Source organism: Brachionichthys hirsutus, chromosome 14 (assembly GCF_040956055.1).
Source record: "Brachionichthys hirsutus isolate HB-005 chromosome 14, CSIRO-AGI_Bhir_v1, whole genome shotgun sequence".
NCBI classification, from domain to species: domain Eukaryota; kingdom Metazoa; phylum Chordata; class Actinopteri; order Lophiiformes; family Brachionichthyidae; genus Brachionichthys; species Brachionichthys hirsutus.
The window spans coordinates 7072114-7093825 of record NC_090910.1 but is presented as its reverse complement, the minus strand read 5'-3'; the positions used below and the strand labels follow the sequence as shown (position 1 = coordinate 7093825).

General features: G+C 44.7%; 2 protein-coding genes across 2 annotated transcripts; both read left to right on the top strand.

Annotated features, from left to right (window-relative positions):
• The first annotated feature begins 253 nt into the window (after positions 1 to 253).
• bmi1a (bmi1 polycomb ring finger oncogene 1a) lies at positions 254 to 11350 on the top strand. The gene is given in 14 exon segments (XM_068747827.1): positions 254 to 416; positions 1115 to 1226; positions 2004 to 2067; positions 2155 to 2197; positions 6604 to 6654; positions 7538 to 7672; positions 7905 to 8001; positions 8356 to 8411; positions 8966 to 9013; positions 9142 to 9250; positions 9694 to 9733; positions 9872 to 9970; positions 10085 to 10165; positions 10949 to 11350. Coding segments are annotated over 14 exon segments (1452 nt in total). The 5' UTR covers positions 254 to 277; the 3' UTR covers positions 11327 to 11350.
• Positions 11351 to 13812: 2462 nt separating this feature from the next.
• Positions 13813 to 18201, top strand: spag6 (sperm associated antigen 6). The gene is made up of 11 exons (XM_068748119.1): positions 13813 to 13837; positions 13930 to 14025; positions 14108 to 14274; positions 15184 to 15367; positions 15500 to 15705; positions 16228 to 16401; positions 16484 to 16636; positions 16744 to 16935; positions 17592 to 17708; positions 17810 to 17955; positions 18156 to 18201. The coding sequence occupies exons 1-11, from the start codon at positions 13813 to 13815 to the stop codon at positions 18199 to 18201; spliced, it is 1506 nt and encodes a 501-aa protein (XP_068604220.1).
• The last annotated feature ends 3511 nt before the right edge of the window (positions 18202 to 21712 follow it).

The following is a 21712-nucleotide window of genomic DNA, read 5'->3' as shown; positions in this document are numbered from 1 at the left end:
TAATAATCCAGTAATTGGTCATGTTTTAGTTTAGCTGGTTTATATTCTGGAGAAATCAATCAGGAACATTATTATGGTTTGATATTAATAAATCTATCAATTGGAATGAAGATAATGATTACGCACTGTGGAGTAACCTTTATTAGATAAGAACCCCCGCATGTGATTCCCAGATTGCCCCCCCCCCCCCCCCCCCCCGGCTCCGGGATCCAGATCCTCTGCATCAGCTGATCGGTCACGTGGTCTGACGTCACGCTCCGCTCACACACTTGACAAAATGGAGTTGTCCGAGTGTGTGCAGAGCGGGCTGCGCTCGCTAGCCGATCCGTCCGCCTTCGACGGGACCAGCTTCCCGGTGCTGGTCGAGGTGAGCTACCGGAGCCTGCTCTCCTCCCGCGGAGACCCCGGAGTCCTCGGTGAGCCGCCGCTTTGTCTCCGCCGAGCGCCGCTTCCGGTTTCTCTACGTGCCGCGCCGTGCGTGTGGATGCGCGGACTCTCTTCTCCGGTGTTATTGTGCCGCTGTGACTGGCTATAAACCGGTTTCCCGTGTTTACACTGAACTATTTAACGGTGCAGCGCCGGCTAACGCGCCGCTAGCCTCCCGCTGCCTGCTTTTACGCGGAACGGCGAGCACGCCGTTTTAAACCGGCGTCCTCCGCGTCCTCTCGGCGGATCAAAAACACAAACGTGAGACTATTTCTGTCGCCGTTAATCAACGCGCCATCACGCACGCGCATCCGACGGTGCGCTTTTATCCGCTTCCTTTGAACGCAGCACGGCTCGTTGCGATCATCTGGATTTACGCAGTAAATATAAATCAAAATGCCTGCAGGCTCCCTCTCTGGACAGCGGCGCGTTTTAACGCACCATGTGTCCGTCCGCCGTCTTTTAATGGAAGAATCACTTCCAGCGTGGAATGTTTGGACGCGAACAAAAGCCCCGGATGAACGCTGCAGCTGAAGGTTCCATTCACATGCAAATGATCATTGATTTCCATTCCACGCGTCCGGATTGCGCGCGTCGTTCAGCCTCCGGCAGCAAAGCGCGCCTGCTTTAAATCCAAACAGCAGGTTCTGACTGCGCGCTCTCAAAGCGGGTTCCTGTGTGGTTGCAGATCGACCCGAGCTGACGCGCACGGACCGGGTCTCGCTCAAACGGTGCCACGCCGCGGCGACCACCTTCATACTGGAGGCGGTGAAGCACAACGCGGACGAGTCAACGATCAGGTACCGGGAACGTGTGGATCCGCCGAACGGCTGAAAGTAGTGCGTTCTGCCTTTTGACTTTCTGGTTTCACACAGTGCGACAGGAAAGATGTTCCGGATCCTTCGTGCGTTTAACGTGACGTGCTCGGACAAAAGATGTGACCTGCCGGCCGTTCTCTCCTTTTCGGGGATCGCAGCAATAAATTAAATGGACTCTCTGATATTCTCGTTTCCTGTAAAGCTGCGAGTAAAACTGCGACATGCTGCGCGTGCACAACCATTCATTAAAAATCCTGCAAGTTTCTAAATCTAGTCCATAAATCATCGTGCATGTGTGTTCTTGTGCGTCATATATATCATTATGGGATGTCCTGTTTGCAGCAATAATCAAGGAATTAATCGTATTCAGCAACTTTTGAATTTGCCATTGAATCAATTTTGCCTCTATGAATTTAAAAAACGCTTTGAAAACTACTGGGGTTGGGTTTGATCATTGTAATCTGGGGATTGAATGGGATGTTGTGTTCAATGGAGGTGGATGCTAAAGAGATAGAATCTGAGCAATAATAACTGAAACTGTGATCATATTTACTGTTTGTGTGGTTTTTGTCTTTCTCCGCATTCTAAAAGTGAAAATGTGTCTACAAATATTTTCTTCGCGTGGAAAATGCACACGACATTCAACATATGGAATGAATGTCTCTTTTTTTTTATGTAATAAATGCATGGGTTTGGTTGCATATACAATGTGTAAAGTAACATCAGCTGCTGAGTGAAGGCTTCGTGGCGTTCTTGCAGCTCCTGCCTTGAAGAAGCAACATTCAGTGCAGAGAGAATAGAAATATTCTGCCGTTTCCATCAGGTGCCTCAACTCTCTTGCATTTATTCCACATTTTGTTCATGTGGTCTTATAATCATGGCTGACTCTGAATCCCTTTTCATTCTGCAGAAACACAAAAAAGAACTGGAGTCTGTGTTGGGAAGGTAAATCTGTTCATGTCTCATTGATGGTTCTATAATGACGACAGACTGATCCAACCCGCTGTTAAATAAAAATCACAAAATCACGATGTAAAAACGAGGTTGTTGGGAGGAAGAATGAAAGTTGCTGCTGCAGGGCTGGGCTCGGTTCCTGCTGCAGCGCCGTTCTTGGCGGCTTTTCACCTTTTCTCTGCCTAATCGAGATCACCGATGACTATTTCTCCTGTACTCCAGCATAGGAAGGCGTCTGCCTCAGGTTAACGACGTGTCGTGGCGCCTGCAATACCACATGAAGGTAATACGAGAGAGGTTTTTGGGTACAATTTGATTTTCGTTGCGTGATTTCTCGCGTAAAGCTAAAGTGTCCTTTTCCCTCCAGAACGAACAAGTGGATAAAGTCAACGAGCCGTTCTACTCTATTTCACTGAACACCGAAGTAAGACGCACTCTTTCATAAAGTGTTATTTGTGACTAAAACAATGATCGACTTTGCTCGCTCCTCTTCGCCAGGATGAAGGCGCGTCGGAAGACATCAACTTTTCCTGCACAATGGAGCAACTCCAGGTAGAGGGAGGATTGTGTGCGTTTCAGTCGACCTGCTCTTTGTGCTTCACTTTTTCCGCTTCACAGCCGGTCTATGAAAGTGAAAACAAAATCGATTAGTTGAGATGATTGCTGCGTGATGACTTTCCATTCCAAACTAATGAAACATGTCGCGTAATCTACGCGTAAATCTGAAAGTCCCTGCGTGGATTTTATACACGGAATTTCACAGCACGAGTTAAATAATGGCGCAAAACAAGAACAGGAAGAGGTTTTATTCACGTTGACCTTTCTACAAGAGGAAATTACGAACAGTACTCTGGAGCTTCCATATTATGATAACGTTTTTTGGTTTGACGGTTACCGCTTTATTTCACGAAATAAAATATTTCGCACGCGCAATAAAGTTAAAACGAATAAATACCCTAAAGCAAACCTAATTATTGATCTAATTATTGAGTCTGTGTTTTATTTTTCTTGGTTGACTTCATTGCTTGTTTGCAGGATTTGGTGGGAAAGCTCAAAGACGCTGCCAAGAGTGTGGAGAAAGCCAGTCAGTGACGCTGGAGTCCGATTCCCTTGCGCCACAGAGGACTGAAGTCCAGCGACGACCAGCGGCGTTCCTGATCTCCCGTTGCTTCTTTTATACCTGAAAATAACGACATGTCAATAAACAATAATAATCACAGATTCGATTCTTTTGTCTTGATGGGAACGTCGGAGACTTTGTGTGGGCGCGGATGGCGTGGATGTACCGGTAGGCGCGCGTTTTGTCAACACAAACAGCCCGTAAAGGATTTTTGACATAGCCGGAGGACAGAACTGCGTTTTCTTCCAACAAGAGGGTCAGCCCGACGTTGTTCCTTCTTCTAGTGGAGTCACACTGATAAAAGACAACATCAATAGATTTGGACTAAAGACTCCAACGCTGGGCTTTTTGTTTTGGGTGTCGGTTTAGCCTCTGAACTTTCTGCATCCACCTCTGCTGAAGCGTCACAGCGGCTCAGATTCCATAAACATCCGAGATGCCTTTTCTTTTTTTCTGCGGCGCTGGCTGAAGGATAAAGACTCCAATTCATCAAGTGGAGCTGCGGCGCATTTATTTTTTGCAGACGTCAGGACAGCCTGCGCGACAAAGGTTTGACACCAGAGCCATTTGTCACAGGAGCACATCTTCACCAAGTTGCGTGGGTCTTTTAAAAGCGCCGTGGAACGGAGATGAATACAAACGGGCGGCCACAGACAGATGGAGTAGATAGAAGCGCGTTTTGACCATCGAAACGACGTGAACGCGCGTGGGTGCGTGGGTTGAGCTTGTTTTTAGTCACTGTATACTTTCTAGACATTTACGCGTGAGTGGAGTTGGTTATATTTTAAGACATGGGTTGTGCGTTTAATGCGTGAAAAGCGTCTCAAAGATAAACAGCTCGAGCGAGGGCACAAAGAGTAGAGTTTTTATGAGCGCTGTGTGTTTACACGGTTGTGTACTTGTGTACTACGCTATTTCATATCATGCGTAGCACATAAGGAGCAACTGCGTACACCGACAGTAATTCCTAGGCACCCTTAAGCAACGAGACCACGTGACCAAAGCGGGGCGGTCGAACTACAAGCCATTTTGGGGACGGTGTCAGTTTCCACGGAGCGCACACACACTCACACGCACACGCACTGCTGCTGCGTTTACCGTGGCGAAGCGGGTATTTTGGAGGCAAACTTAACCGCGCCGAAGTGGAAGCCTTCCCCAGCCGAAGAGGGAAGGCGGGGTTCCTTCTGAAGCCGCGGATCGGGACGCGCACGGAACCCGCAGGCGGCGTGAAGAAGAGGAGTTTTTATTCGCACGTCTGAAACGCGCTGCGGTTCGCCGTGCGCTCTGCGCCACTGACAGCGTCTGCAGCCTGCTTCAAGATGGCGGCTCGGCTCCTATTCATTCTGTGCTGATCGCCTCCCAACTTTCATTGTCTCCTCGCCTCCAGACCCGCCGATTCCCAGCCGAGCCTTCCGGTAAGTCTCTCCCGATACCGGCTCTAACTAACGGCAGCAGGAGGTGCGGTTCGGATGGGACGACTCGGTACCGATCCAGCGGTGGATGCGTCGCTTCCAACGGTGGGCTGCAGCGAGCACGGACGTGGAGCTCCGTGCGTCTGGTTGCGCACCACTTTTTCTTTTTTGGGGGGGGGAGCAAAATATGTTCCTCACTCGGACACAAACGCGCATCGAGCCTCGCGTCCACCGGATACAGCCGTAGCCGGTGTTCCTTTACGCGCCCGTAAAGGCTGATCGTGGTTCGGATTGATCTTGGATCGTTCGGGTTGATCTGAAGTGTGAGATCCGAGGCGAACCCGGCTGCGTCGGCGTCGATGCGAACCGCAGCGAGTGTTCCAAACGGTCGTTCCGTGGCCACATTTCCACGCAGCGTGTTTATTTTATAGAGTCGGGTTGCTCGGTGTGTTGTCAACCGGGCGGCGTGTTGTTTTCGGGTGTGTGGAACACAATGTTGGTTTTAATAACTTAACTAGGATTGAACCTGACGAGGAGGCAAAGCGTTCCAATTGCGCTTCAATGTTTCCTGGTAATTAAATTACGCGACTCGTCGTTCGCGCTGTGCTCGTTTTTCTGTCTAATTTGCATGGATGGTTTGATTTTAGACATTTATTTTTTTTAGTGCAACGTATTCTACACGACGGAAACAAAAAGCTGGTTGTGTGTCCCACGAGCAACCAAAGCATCGGCCCACTTTATTCCACGGTTGCTATGTGGATTGTTTGTAGGTGGAATATTGATGAACTTCCATATTCTCCCCATCATCGATAGACGCTGGCGCGCTGTGCGTCTCTGAAAGGACGGACGGAAACGAGCCAAGTGGGCTTCTGTCTCATGTGCATGTTTGAATATATAAAAAAAAAGCACATGATCCTTTTGTGTGAAATAATTAGGTTGAAGTGAAAGCATATAAAACCCTGCTGTGGTTTGGAGGTCGACAGCCTCACCGGGAGCTGGAGGGTTAACGGCGTCGTGTTGTTCATGTCGTGAGTCTTGATCCTCATCGTTTCCCCACAAAGCATGAATAAAGGGTTAATTATAAGACGTCGTTGTTTCCGGTCGCAGATCTGAATTTGATTTTACGCAACTGCTGTGGATTTTCATGCCTTTCCAGGTAGTTGGAAGTAAATGATCGGATCATGAGCCAAGAGAAAGTCTCTTTATGTTTTACTGGGAGTTGCTCTGAATTAATTTGGATTGCGTTATTACAAATACTCCATATTTAAATGCTTCTGGTGCGTTCTGGCTTGAATCCACAGACTTTAATTAGTCTGGTGTTTAGTTTAGTCTCATTCATCTAAACTTCTTTACATTTCAGGACATTGACTTGAAGTCTTAAAGAGGGAATATAGGCAGCTACCTGGGGGGGGGGGGGGGGGGGGGCAGATATCCCCCAAACACCAACCAATCGATTAATGGTGCAACTGGCTCCCCGTGCGGGCCCATATATATAAATATAGACATTATCCTTCATTGTCCGTGTGCGTCGTATCTGCTCTCCAAACTTGGTCTGTCCATATAGAGGAGAGGTCGGTTGGCTCTCTGACACCGACCGGGACTCGAGCGCGGGACCGGTTGGATCCAGTCTCCAGACTGATGGTCATGTCCTCGTTTCCAATCCGCATTCTTTTTGAAATAACAACGAAACGCTCCCCGGTGTCATTCCTATTATCTGATTGTGTTTAAAGCCCCCTGAGACGGCATCGGTCTGCCTGCTGGCTCCCAAAGATTGGATGAAATGGGAAAGGAAGATAAATCGGCATTGGTTCGACTTTTTGCGGGATGTGCGCCTTTGTGGCTGCAGGTCAGAAATGTGTCTGCGACGCTAAAGTCCCGCTGCCCGTGTGGAGGATTATAAAAGTGGCTACAGGAAACTATAATGGCGCATAATAAATAAGTACATAACCCGGTGTGCGCTTCAACTTCAGCGCCGTCGCTGCCGACTGGCCATGTCGGTGCTGCGCGGCGCTCATTATCGCGCACTCGACGTGAACAACACGGCGCAAAGCCGAGCGGAATAAAGCAGAGATTATTCTTCCGAGTTGGGACACGCGTAGTCCTCCGTGCGGACCGTTCAGATTAAAAAACCCGGATTACCGCGCTATATAGGTGCTGGTTTATTTGGAAGGAAGGAAGGAAACCCCCGCAGTCCGCTGAACCGCTACGGGCTCCCCCCCCCCCACAAAATGGCAGCCGTGCTGTCGGTAGCCTGGCAATCCAGCGGCTCTCTGCGCGCGGAGGGACGGGGCGCCTCCGGTTCCTCCTCGCGCCCTCACCGGAGAGCTCACCGAGCGGCTGTTTCGGCTCGAGAGCCCAGCCTTGTTGTGGTGACTGGCGGATCAGCCATGTGGGCTAAAAAAGCACACGGAGTTGCCATAGAAACGCGGAGGGTTCTCCACAGCCTGTGCGGGTACACCTGACGCAGTGAATGGGTGTCTCCTGTCACACCCAATCCTCTTTCTCGCACTCACGCACGCCCCGGGGCGCCGCAAAACCCGACCATCAAAGTCTGCGTAAAACTGAATCTTCTATACCCCCCCCCCCCCCCCAGTCCTGCATTTAATCGCAGAATTTGCGCGTATTTGCGGCCGATCTCGCCCATCTTGCCGCTTCCCCTCCGGTTCATATGCTGGATTATCATAAAAGACGACGTTGCTTTAACGCAGTTACGCAAACAGCAGCAGCCTCTCCCAAATGCTCTTTGCCTCCCTCGCGTCGTTGGAGCCCCGCAGACCTCTGATGCCTCCTCCGCTTCTTCCACGCAGGGTTTCCCCTCCTTTCTTTCAACATGCATCGGACGACGAGGATAAAGATCACTGAGCTCAACCCTCACCTCATGTGCGTCCTGTGCGGAGGATATTTCATCGACGCAACCACCATCATCGAATGCCTACATTCATGTGAGCAAACTGAATGCCCCCCCCCCCCCCCCTCGTTGTTGTTTGCATTTTATTGAGAGGATGTCGTCCAGCAGGTTCAATCCTTCATTTCATCCTTTCAGAGTGAATTCTTTTTTTTTTCTCCTCACAAACAAGTGCATGCTTCAATCCGATTCCACCTCTTCTGATCCAGGATGTTCTCTCAGGTGTTTCGTGACACGTTTCTGCTTTTTTTTATTTATTTTTTTTGCAGTTTGCAAGATGTGCATTGTGCGCTACCTTGAAACCAGCAAATACTGTCCCATCTGTGACGTACAGGTGCATAAAACCAAGCCTCTGCTCAACATTCGGTGAGAACTGTTATTGAATCACTTTTCATGTTCTGCATCCTGTTTCCTCTATTAATAAAAACAATTACTTTTTAATAGAGGAAGCTGCTTTGTCATACCTTAGTTTGAATTTTGGCACCATCGCTCTGAAATATAAATGCTTTTTGTGTTTAACTCTTGATGAGGGTTCAGCAGATGTGAATGGATGAATGATCTTCGTTTCTTGTGCTGCGGTGATCTCTGCTGTTTCCTTCTCGAGTGGCCTGATCAGCCACTAACCGGTTTATAACTTCCATGCAGACGCTTGACACCGTTTTTGTTGCATTTACGCCACTTAAACGGAACTGAAGTTTATTTCCCCCCCCCTCTCTCTAGGTCTGACAAAACTCTACAGGATATTGTGTACAAACTGGTCCCCGGCCTCTTCAAAAGTAAGAGCAAGATGGAACCGTCTCAATCTTTCTGTTGCCTCTCCTGCTGTCCTTTGATCGTAGTCGACCCCACAGCGATGGGACAGCTGAACTGAACTTCTTTTTAAAGGAAATGTGAAGGAAAAAGAATGAATATGGATGATTCAACCTCTAAAAAGAAGCTGGCATTCTCAATATATATCAACACGTGCGCAGATTATCTGCATGTTGTAATTCGCCGTTCCTGAGCTAATATTGTGTCTACTATTTTCTTTTCTTTTTTCAGCTTGTATGTTTTGCCTTGTGTCAACAGTAAATTATATTTTGCATGTTCCACCTGTTCCAAAAAGTCCATAATTTTATATAAAATGTGTCTAGAAGAACCACCTCTAATCTCTAGAAATACGTAAATGTAACACAGTACACACGCTGCCACCATTTAGATGTCATTTATTCTGTTGTTTTTTGGAGTTATCACATGAAAGGCAGATCATAGCATGATGTTAAGGTTGAAATTTCTCCATCAACTGAAAATAGTCAAACTTGTGATTGTTTGTCGTCCCGGCTGTCCTCAGATGAAATGAAGAGGAGGAGAGACTTCTACGCGGAGCATCCAGTAGACGGTGAGTTGGGCAACTTTAGACTTTTCGGCTCTTTGTTTCTGCAATTTAATGTTTCAGATTCTATTTTTTGATTCACTCTGTGGTTTCTGTGAGTTGTCACCCATTTGATTTTTTTTTTCTTCATATAGCTTCTAATAGCTCAAACGAAGATCGTGGAGAGGTTGCAGACGAGGACAAGAGAATCATCACAGATGATGAGATCATCAGCCTCTCTATCGAGTTCTTTGATCAGAACAGGTCGGTGTCCCTTTGTGGTTCCAGTATTATTGTTGAACCAACAATGTTTTCCACTTTTAAGATGTCAAAGTTAATTATCTGAGATGGGATGAAATCAGGACTCGAAAGCCGAGTCCTGATTTCACTTTTTCTTTATGTTTACACTTTATATTCCCATTAACAGATTTAGGATTTAAAGCAAGTGATTAGATTTTCTCATTTTCCATCACTGTTTCAGACACAATAATATAATTTGGAACCTTTGGTTTTGTAGCAGCAGTTTTCAGAGAGTTACATGCTTCACATGCGACAAATATAGTTTCAAGACAAAAATTTATCTTGCAGAAAAATGAACAGAACATAATGCATTTAAATAACCTATTGTTTCTCTTTTGTTACTGAATGTATGTGCTATAACAAAGCCGTTAAGTTGCTAATATTTCCTGCCCTATTATTCTGTGCAGACTCAGCGGGAGAGTGGACGACAAGCCGTCTAAAGATCAGGTATTACACGTTGATTTGTTTTCCAAGTATTTTTCCGCCTCTCATGTGGTCCAAACCATTATTTTTTAGATCTGCTCACATCTGTCGTAATATATTTTTGATCACTTTTCTACTGCGAATACTTTGCACTGTTTTCAGGTGGCTAACAAGAGGTACCTGCAGTGTCCAGCGGCCATGACAGTCATGCATCTGAGGAAGTTTCTGCGCAGCAAAATGGACATCCCCAGCACCTTTCAGGTCTTTAATCATCTCATCACTTACTTCACTTTTGACTGATTAAAAATTGGACATTTGAACCACCTGAATATAAATCCGTTCATCCCACACAATGTTTTTCTCTCCCCTGGTTAGGTTGAAGTCATGTATGAAGACGAACCTCTGAAAGATTACTACACGTTAATGGATATAGCATATATCTACACTTGGAGAAGAGTAAGAGATGTTTTGGAAAAATATATATTTCATTAGGCATGACTGCATTTCTTTTGTGTGAAGAAAAAGACTTTTCCAATTTATGCATAGATTACATGAAACATTGAACATCGCCAGAATTTGTTTTTTATGTTCTTGTCCTTCAGCCGATACATTTACAGGCTTGAAATGTGTTCAGTCACACTTAAAGTGTGATTTGGAGAAAACAATTGATTGTGTTCACATTTTATTTTACTCATAAATACATTGGATAGATTATACTTGCACAGAAAATTGCAGTGCTAAAATATCTTCTGAGTTCCCAGACATTCAGAATATGAAAAAAAGGAAACCTAAAATAGCATAACGAGAAGTCGCTGGGTGGGTGAAGGTTTAACTGACAATTATGTAAATTTCCACATTTTAATTCGGTTTTTAGACCCCCCTGGGGATTATTCCCTAAAGACTGGAAAAATACAGCTGCATGAAAATGTAGCAGATTAATTGTTCTTAAAAAGAAAAATAAATACAAATATATATATATATATATATATATATATACAGTATATACTTTTGACACATGTAAACGGTGTTTTCTTAATTTATTGTAAAAAAATAATATTTCTCATTATAAACTTTGAACCGATTTTTCTTTTCTATTGAATATTCGTCTTTAATTAAATATTATGTTATTTAAAAATAATTGGCAACATTTGGGCCCACGAATGCGTTTGAGGAAAAGAACAAACGCATTTAATTCTAGGTCGCTTCAAAACATCTGAACGTGCGCGTCTGTGCCCGCAGAATGGCCCCCTGCCGCTGAAGTACCGAGTCCGACCCAACGGTAAGAAGATGAAGGCGAGCCACGCGCAGCAGGAAGGCCAGAACGGCACCGGCAGATCCGGTCCGGAGAGCGATTCGGCCAGCGACAAAGCCGGGAGTCCCGCCGGGGCTCCGTCCACGTCCTCGTCTCTGCCAAGCCCCGGTACGCCCGCGCGGTCCCCGCACCCCCCGCACCCCCCGCACCCCCCGCGCCCACAGCTCCCCCACGGCCCCAATAACGTTAACGGGAGCCCTGCCGCGGCTCCACCGACCCCCAGCCGGTCCTTCACTCCGTTCGGAAGCGACGGCAGCAAGCCCCGGAAGGTTTCTGTGAACGGTTCGTCGATCTCCTCCGGATGACGCGGGGCTCCGGACCGACCCGAACCGGACCGAACCGGACCAGCCCAACTCATGCTGTTCTCATGCCAACGTTGGTTCCATTGTACACCGTTATCTCTTTGTCTCCATTTGTTCTAACTATTATGGCTTCGTGTGTGAGTTTAAACGTAGAGTGGCATCAGACACATTTCAAAATAAAAGAAATGAGAAAGTTGGAATTTTCTAAAAAAAAAAAAAAAAATGAAAGCGGAGTTTGATAAAAAAGAAAAAGTTGTGAAGGAAAGGGTCGAGCATTTATCCTCTATTAAAGCTTCGTCTTTATTTTACACAGTCGACTGAAGATAGACTTTTATATTTTTAATGAAACGTGTTCATGATTACTTCATGTGTGTTTTTGTCACTTCTTGCATGCTCCTGATGACGCATTGTTTTATTTGATGAAAGGCCCGCACGTCACGCGTTCACGCGGGTTCTTTGGAGGCGTTCGAGCATCGATCCGATCTGACAAGAGGAAAATATTGTGTTTGCTTTCACGGATAAAATCCTTCTGGTGGAAAATGTAAAACTTTAAATTGCCTTTTACTTGGAACAAGTTTCCTGTAGCTGTGGAAATGGCTGCTAATGCTTATGCTCCACGTCTTTTGCACGTTATAAGCATTTTTACAGGCTCCACCTGTAAATAGAGACAAAAAATACATATTTAATCAGCCATTATGTTTTCTCGTTCTCCAGTTCTTTTTCTGAGGGAATGACTTGGACTCCAGTTCGGCTCCATTTCATCCTCCATGACAGATGTTTTCATGTCTCCCGTGTTTTCTGTGTTTATATCGCTCGATTGTATGGACAACTTATTGTATTGTTACTGTTGCACAGTATAAAACATCTAAATAAAACATTTTACACGTTGGATTTCTTTGTTTTTGGGATGAGTGCAGGATTTGCAGGAACAGTCTGTAGATCAAAAGACGTCTGGAGGCGCAAGAGGAGATCTGAAATGTGATCGAATCCCTATCGATAGTTCGATTGAAGAAAAAAGGCAATTCTTTTTCAAGATAAAAATTAAAGGATAATCAGAAAATCCAAATTGATTGAAGTTTTCATTCACAAATAGCATTATCTGTTGAACGTATTACATTTTCCAGAATTTTACAACAGATTTAACTCTTTATAAACTTTTTTATCTTTATATTACAGAATTGTCATAATAATTCAAATACAATTTTGGGTGAAATAAAAATGCACAATATTCCGCACCACACCTGGAGTAAAGGGCTGTTTCGTCCTTCTCCACTGGTCGCTATGAACGTTTCATGTTTGGCAGGCCAAACGTGGAATCATTATCAGGCAAATAAAACGAAAACCAGGTTTACTCGAATAAATTGAGGCTAAATATATGGTGATAAAATCGAAATATTTTATTTAATATGATAATTGTCCATCCGGTTTAAAAAAACATTTAACAAATATCAACCACAAATTAAATCACCAGCGCTTCACAATGTTCACATTTCAAGTGAAAATGTAAGAACGCGCCGGCGACCTGTTGGAAACTCGATATTTTAAATGCTTCTTTTAAATTACATAAGCATGCATTTTAAAATGCCTATAAATAATCAATACGATTAACAGGTATAGCCTAACCAGGGTAACAGACAGACATATACGCTTAACAAAGTGTTCTTATACCTCATTTTAAACATCGGCAGTCCGGGTCACCGCATTTTAATGTCTGCTTTCAACTTCTCATTAATATCAGTGAAAGCAATCATCATAAATAAAAGCACTAATGCATGGCCAATCAATCAGATGATAATATAGACCTGGATTATTTTAAAAAAGGTATCATGGCGGCAAGCAGTAGAGAAGCTGAGACAATACAGATTCAGTTATTCCGCTGAATTTCACGCCAAAAGAAAGAAATATTATACTTTTGTAAACTAATAAACTACGCAGAATAAATATATTAATTAATTATATGAGTTGATTCCCCGAGTCAATCGGTTAGGTATTTCATCTGGTGGATTTGAGTGCGCGTCGAGCTGCGCCCGCGCACGATCTCGTCTGTTCGCAGGTAAACTGTCGTCACACCTGCAGCCGTCGGGTTTTAGTGACGACAACATTTCCACAGGTAAGAGATGACGTAAGAGATATAGCGACTAATAGTTAGACGGAGCCTAAGGTGTGTGATAATAACTGACGTCATCATTCATCATTGCAGGTGAGGTTAAAGGTTGAAGGTTGAAGGTTGCCGGCGCGAGCCTTTTGAATTTGAGATGGAATGTTTTTATTTTTAAAGGATATCTCACACGAACAAGTCTGACGAGGTACGACCGTATTTCGAGAGCGCGAGAGTGGCTGACTGTTGTCGTAGACGATCTTTGGCAGGAGCAACGGAACGATCTACTTCCTGTCTGTTGCCGCGGCAACGCACACCAACATTTCCTGTAACAGAATAAAAACGGAGCCGGTTGTAACTTTTGACAGAATCCGTTTATATCGGATCAATAATGAACCAACGACAGATCATTCAAGGTAGGAAGGAACCCGCCCCGCCCCGTAGCAGCTAAATGTCGCTAACAGCTAAACTCTGTTTGTGTATTTGTGTGTTTTTGTGTTCGTTGTAGTTTTTGAGCTGTACCAAAAATCAAGGCTGCAGTTTGTACAAACTGTTGCAGACCTGGCATCCCGACCACAAAACATAGACGCCCTCCAAGAAGCTGGTAAAACAAGCTCGTTTATCTTTATCTGTCAAAGATCGATTCCCAGAGTTCACCCCCCTCCCCCCTCTCCCCCCCCCGGCAGGCGTCCTGTCGCTGCTCCGGCCCCTGCTGCTGGACCCGGCGCCCAGCATCCAGCACACGGCGGCTCAGGCTCTGGGGCGCCTGGCAGAGCACAGCGATGAGCTGGCCGAGGCGGTGGTGAGGGAAGGGATCCTGCCCCAGACGATCCGCTCCCTGGCCTCACAGAACGTCAGTAAAACACCGTGAACAGAGAGGCGGAAGTGTGTGTGTGTGTGAGGAGAACCCGAGGGTTGGCCCATTGAATGTCAGAGTGTGGGGGGGCGGGGGGGCAGTTAGCCTGGTGGCCACTTCAAACCTGAAAGAGTCCTTTAAGCATGAGAGCAGCCAGATCTTTGTCTTCTCCCTCTGCAGCCGAGGCCCAGAAGGGGGATGTGGTTCACCCTGTCTTCAGTGCAAGCACAATGTGACTCTTTATATATATATATATATGTATAGGAGTATATATATACACTATAGGAAAGGTCATATATCTGCACATGCTTTGCACATTCTACCTTCTATTTGTTTGTTTCTTACTGTCTGTTTAGGAGTCGTTACATACAGGGGGAAATGTCAATGGAAACGTAAAAGAACAATATTTGATCACTTATTTTTTTTGTGAATTAATTAATTTTAATTCAAACTAAATTGCACATTTTAGAAATAACATTTATTCATCTGTATTTGATTACGTATTTGGCAAAAAGGACATTTTATATATGCATAATATTAAATTTTTTGTAGGATATAAAACTTGGTGTAATAATCGATTCTCTGAAATCCTGCTCACTATAGTTTCACTGAATCAGAAAAAAGTTTTGTTATGTTCCAATAAATGAATGACTAATTAAATCCACAGTTCATGAGGGTGAAATGGTCCAGGGAAGATTCCAGAATGTTTCAGATGTTAGATTGGTTTAAAAGAAATTATTAGAAAACAGCAGGAAAAAAAAATCAATGGAAGGTTTGGATTATATTTTAAAGTGGCCTAAAAAAAGGTTGAATCCTGCTGCCATCTTTACACGATACCAGTGGCCGTGCGGCGTCTCATTTCTAACAGCCTCATGTTTGCTACATTTTTAACGCGTCTGCATGCAGAGGTTCTACAAGAAGACATCGGCGTTTCTGCTGCGGGCCGTTGCCAAACGCTCCCCGGAGCTGTCCCAGGCTGTGGTGTCCTGTGGAGGAGTCGAAGCCTTGGTCCCGTGTCTGCTGGACTTTGACCCCTGGGTGAAGGAGGCTGCCGCCTGGGCTCTATGCTGCATCGCCCGACACAACGCAGGTAGGGAAGACACTGACCTGTTTGCATTTATATAGGGGGGGGGGGGACACATTTTACTTTATCAACAACAGAACTTTATTTTAAATTTGTTCACGTTTAGATCTTCTACCTTTACCTGATTGTTTTCCCCAGCATTGTCTCAGGTGGTTCTGGATGCGGGTGCCGTCCCACTGCTGCTGCTGTGTCTCCTGGAGCCCGAGATCGCCCTGAAACGCATCGCAGCTTCCACCCTCAGCGATATCTGCAAGCACACACCAGAGCTGGCCCAGATTGTGGTAGACAATGGGGCCATCGCACACTTGGCACAGATGATCCTCAACCCAGATGCCAAACTCAAGGTTGGACAGTGATCAGATAACATCATGACATAAATCTGTCCAGCGGTGTCTCATTATACGGCGTCGCACACAGAAATCTGAGTTACGCCAGCAGCGGTTTCAAGTTAGAGCTTTTCTTTGCCAAATGTTCGCTTCCACCTGAATACTGCAGTTATTTTTATTGTGTTAATATTTAAAATGAAAAGAAGAATTAAAAATGAGATTGTCTTTTATAAACAAAACAAAAAGGAATGGTTTTCTGCAATTACTGTATTATTACATTCTTTTCCAATCAAGTTAATGTTATATTATTACATAATATCCCCAAGAGAATAAAGGGACATATTTTAACATATTTGGGCAGACAGTTGTATTAATTTTATTTGGCTAGAAAGATTCTAAGCATGTGTTTGATGTCATTCATCTTTTTATTTAAACAGACCTCGTGCTCTGTCTAAAATCCACGTGAGGCTTTAGTTGACTTTGACTCAGCGACAGTGCTTTATAAATAGAAATATAAGAAACATTATTTACTCCGTCCAGAGGCAGGTGTTCTCCGCCCTCAGCCAGATCAGCAAACACTCGGTCAGCCTGGCAGAGCTGGTGATAGAGGCGGACATCTTCCCTGCAGCAGTGGCCTGCCTCAGAGACCCAGACGACTGCGTCAAGAAGAACGTCACCACCCTGATGAGGGAGGTGGTGAAGCACACGCCAGAGGTACTGCAAGCACACACACACACACACACGCACACACACACACACACAGTAGACTTACAGTGCTAGCGTGTCTTTTTCCCAGCTGTCCCAGGTGATTGTGAATTGCGGTGGCATCGCAGAAGTGATCGACTATCTCGGCAACTGTCACGGACACCTGCGTCTGCCGGGGATCATGATGCTGGGATATGTGGCAGCTCACAGTGAGAACCTCGCCATGGCTGTCATAGTTTCCAAGGTGCGTGCGTGTGTGTGTGTGGTCGTCCTTCTCTCCTCTGTTTGCACAACCGATCACTAAAACCAGGAACATCCACTAAGGTCTAACATGGCCCTCCTTTCCTGAAGGGGGTGCTCCAGCTTTCCCTGTGTCTGTCCGAGGAACCTGAACATCACATCAAGGCGGCCACAGCCTGGTCCATCGGCCAGATAGGTCGTCACACCCCCGAGCACGCCAACGCGGTGGCCACGGCCGACGTGCTGCCCAGGCTGCTGGAACTCTACCTGGACGCCAGCAGCTCAGAGGACCTGCAGGCCAAAGTAAGGACGCTGTGCACTGAGAGTGTTCATGAGGTCATGACCTGAGCTGAGATGTTCAATAACACACGTAGGACTGGGAATGGAATTTAGTTTCCCTCTTTGCAAGCAGCAAAAGTAAGATGTCAGGATGAAAGAACGGTTTAAAACACACAAAAACCTGAATCTGGTGTCACAGATGAGGAAACCGACCGACCTGTCCGACGTCGTCGTGGTCGAGTTCTCCGTTGTTAAAATTACCCACCCCAATAGCAAGACACGATGATCGGAGAGAAGAGGAGGCGTGTTTGAATGAAACAGCCGGGGGGGGAGCAATGTGACCGAGATTGTTCCGTTGGCATGCCGGAGGCGGGGAAGTTCACCAGACGAGCTGCTGGAGCTCCAGAGGAGCAACAAGAGCGAGACCACACCCTGGCTGAGTGTGTGTAGCGAGCTAGAATTTGGATTTGCACACTTGCTGCGCCTCAGGAACAGGTTCAGACCGGTCGTCACCGCTGGCACCTTTCAGAGACCTTTACGTGCAGCACAGTAAATTGGTGCCGGAGGAGAACGACATATCAGAGAAATGTATTCTGCTCATTCTGTCTGGCTTTATTCAAAGCGAATAAGTGTTTAATGTGTTAACCCCTTCAGTGCATTTTCACTCGTATGCTTTTCAGAGCAAGACGGCTCTGAAGAGCATCTTACAGAAATGCACCGACCTGCCACGCTTGGAGCCCCTCCTCTACGACGCGCCGAGCAACATTCTCAAGCATGTCCTCGGCCAGTTTAGCAAGGCGAGTGAGACGGGCCTACAGACAAAACAAGATTTTAAATCCACCCAGTTTCTAAACCGGATTCTTTTTCCCCCCCATTTTCGTATCCTGACCCTCCAAAGGTGCTGCCTCACGACAGCAAGGCTCGCCGCCTGTTTGTGACCAGTGGGGGGCTGAAGAAGGTGCAGGAGATCGAGGCCGAGCCTGGCTCAGTTCTCCAGCAACACGTCAGCAGCATCAACGGCTGCTTCCCGGAGGAGATAGTGAGGTGCGTTTCCTCTCGCCGGTTCATGCTGGCGCAAAATCGTAAACAGCAAAACGAGGAGGGTGATCAATTGGAAAGTGCACCATCGTTAAAATTGCATGAGAGAAAACACACAATTAAACTGGTTGTACTGGGTTCACCACCATCTGAACGATGGCATTTAAAGGACTTCCCGATGTATTTTGATTGTGTGTTTCTTTCAGGTACTACTCCCCCGGGTACGCTGATGTGTTGCTGGAGCGGTTGTAAAAGTACCAGCCGGCCTGAGACCATGCATGCTCCTGATGACGCATTGTTTTATTTGATGGAAGGCCCGCACGTCACGCGTTCACGCGGGTTCTTTGGAGGCGTTCGAGCATCGATCCGATCTGACAAGAGGAAAATATTGTGTTTGCTTTCACGGATAAAATCCTTCTGGTGGAAAATGTAAAACTTTAAATTGCCTTTTACTTGGAACAAGTTTCCTGTAGCTGTGGAAATGGCTGCTAATGCTTATGCTCCACGTCTTTTGCACGTTATAAGCATTTTTACAGGCTCCACCTGTAAATAGAGACAAAAAATACATATTTAATCAGCCATTATGTTTTCTCGTTCTCCAGTTCTTTTTCTGAGGGAATAACTTGGACTCCGGTTCGGATCCATTTCATCCTCCATGACAGATGTTTTCATGTCTCCCGTGTTTTCTGTGTTTATATCGCTCGATTGTATGGAAAATTTATTGTATTGTTACTGTTGCACAGTATAAAACATCTAAATAAAACATTTTACACGTTGGATTTCTTTGTTCTTGGGATGAGTGCAGGATTTGCAGGAACAGTCTGTAGATCAAAGGACGTCTGGCGGCTCAAGAGGAGATCTGAAATGTGATCGAATCCCTATCGATAGTTCGATTGAAAAAATAGGCAATTCTTTTTCGAGATAAAAATTAAAGGATAATCAGAAAATCCAAATTGATTGTAGTTTTCATTCACAAATAGCATTAGCTGTGAACGTATTACATTTCCCAAAATTTTACAACAACAGATTTAACTCAATTTATATATATATATTTTAATCTATATACTGTATTACAGAATTGTCATAATAATTCAAATAATTTGGTGAAATAAAAATGCACAATATTGCGCACCACACCTGGAGTAAAGGACTGCCGGCCTGACATCAAGCATGGACATAGAGCTGCATTGCTAAATTCTTTCACATTATATTATTGTGCAACTGGACATATATAAACGGTAAATAACAATACTGTTGATGAAGAAAAATAAAGCCTGTTAAGTGTCATCTCGAATCACTGTCCTATGCACATTGTTTACAGCAGTTTGCACAACCAGTGTGACATGACAGAAACGTCAGTGGCCTATACAGAGAGGTCAAAGGTCAGGTTCAATGAAACAATAACAACCCTGGAGGTGGTGGACTTTAAATGCGCTGCACAAAGACAAGCGGCATTGAACCTGCGCCAGTTTATTCACGAGAAGAGTCTCTCACTGACACGCAGCCCATTTCTCTCTCTAAAATGTGTGCGAAGGTGGGAAAGACGAGCCTCCTTCCAGATTGTGTCGAGGGTTTAAGGGCTCGGTCTGCCGCCTGGCGGCCGCGGGGGCGCGCTGCAGCTCAGCTGCGGGCGTGTGCGTGCAGCAGCTGCAGCGCACATGGCGAGCTGCTCTTTGTTTATTGTGTGCTGGTTCTGCACATTGTACTGACGGGTCAAATAAAGCTCCTCCTCATCTCGTCGTGGCGATGATCTGGCTGCAGCCTTCATCTCATCCTCCTCATCCTCCTCCTCCTCCGCTTTAAGAAATCTGATTTTACTTCGCCCATGTTTTCAGAAAAAAAGTAAAAAAGGTTCAATGAATTACTTTAGTTTCATTTATAGCCATATTAATTAATAGATGAAAAAAATAAACAATTTATATAAAGATTAGATTTTTTTTCATTCAGATATAAATATATGCATATATTTTAACATTTAACGTTTAAACAAGCCAACACGGTATCGAAAACACGAACTACCCCCCCCCCCCCCTCCTACTCTGGTGCAAGAGGGTAAGCGACAAATTCCATTTTATTCTCATTTGTTCATGCGGAATGAAAATGTGAAAATGTAACGCAGAAATAGAAATATTAAGGCCGAAAGTTAAAAACGTTTTATTCATTATGCATCAGCAATAACTCGCATTCAAGCGGTGTTTTTATCACAAGGACCAAAGTGTTGAGAATAAAATGGAATGAACTGTCCCTCAACCTCAAAACCACACATTCGGAGATTTAAAAATCAAAGTTCATATAGTTCAATCAAATATGATTGAAAGCAATTCGGGTAAAATCAACAGAAATCTTTAGTTAGAACATCCAGACTCGTAAACCTGAATTTAAATGGCATTTTTACAGCTTCTGTGTTCGAGGCTACAGAACTGCGCGCGTTTAAAGCGCTCCAGTCTGAGCGAACAATGCAAAGATTTAAGATCAAACGATTTTGGCTTTACGGTCATTTTACCCAACGCGGAAATACAGGCTCAACATTTGCTTTGTTCCAGCGGCCTATATTTAAGCGTCACTTCCTCTGCATGACGACGAAAAACATTCAGCTTGTGCTTCTGATTCATCAATGAGATCATTCAACAACCAAAAAATATACAAGCTCAACCCCAGAAAAACACTTTTTCGTTATGTTTAATTTTTGTGCATATATTTAAAACTGTATAAAATGATCAATTTAAATGAAGGCAATTTAAACTTCAGATGATTTAACGGGCTGTGAGCCATAATGACAGAAAACAATATCTTATTATTAAACTGCTTCAACAAACTGGGATAATTACGCCACACAGAGTTTGTGTCACTTGGCTTAACTGGTAAATAAAATAGTTCTCTCTCCCACAGCAGAGAAACAGTCATTTTAAATAAATGGTACTATTTATTAAGGAATAAAAGAGAGCGATAAATAAACAGGAAGACTTGAGTTAAGCAGAACAAGTGCTTTAATTGGGTTTAGTGAACGCTGTATGGAATGGAGTGTATTATTATCATCATCATCATTAAATGTGAAGAACAATAAAGAACATCAACATTTTGGCCTCTCTGCAGCTGAAGGAGAACTCGCTAACTTGTCAGTCAGCAATAAACAAAAACACGCCCACACACACACACACACACACACAGTATGCTTCAACCAATGGGAAGCCTTTTAGGTGTTGTCTCAAAGTACTTGGAGCTCATGAACGCTCATTAGCAGTTTTCTTTGTTTGACTTCTGCATGCAAATTCAAAATACTTAAATATATATATATATATTTATTCACAAATTTAACAATTTCCAATTATAGCAAACGTAAAATTTTCCAGCTCTGCAGGTCGAATTTCCCATAGCACTTTATAAAACGCTTAAACACAAGAGTTGTTTACTAAACATGTTGACAAATAAACAATATGCACTTTGCACCATCTCCAAGTACACACACACACAAAATAATTTCAAAGACAGACACATTACACTATACACAATGTTTTTTAAGCTCATGTGGGGTAGTTCTGACTGACAGATGTTTTTGGCAAGTTAACAGTGACAGCAGGTCGACTGGTGGGTGGAGCTAACGGGAAGACAGGAAGACAGGAAAGCAAGGATTCATTTCATGGCGAAGCAGCAGGGCACACGTGTTATTATCTTTAATCTGCGTCTGATAAAGTCTGGCATCATCTCCATCTCGGATGGAGTTTGTGCTAAAAAAGAAGGCAGGAAGGAGATAAAGGAAGTAAGA

What these genes read in the sequence shown, in the direction of transcription:
- spag6 (XM_068748119.1), top strand. Translation starts at nt 13,813, where the DNA reads ATGAACCAACGACAGATCATTCAAG. An exon ending in GCTCCCTGGCCTCACAGAAC is followed by an intron (nt 14,275 to 15,183) that starts GTCAGTAAAACA and finishes GTCTGCATGCAG; the next exon opens with AGGTTCTACAAGAAGACATC. An exon ending in CAGAGGACCTGCAGGCCAAA is followed by an intron (nt 16,936 to 17,591) that starts GTAAGGACGCTG and finishes TATGCTTTTCAG; the next exon opens with AGCAAGACGGCTCTGAAGAG.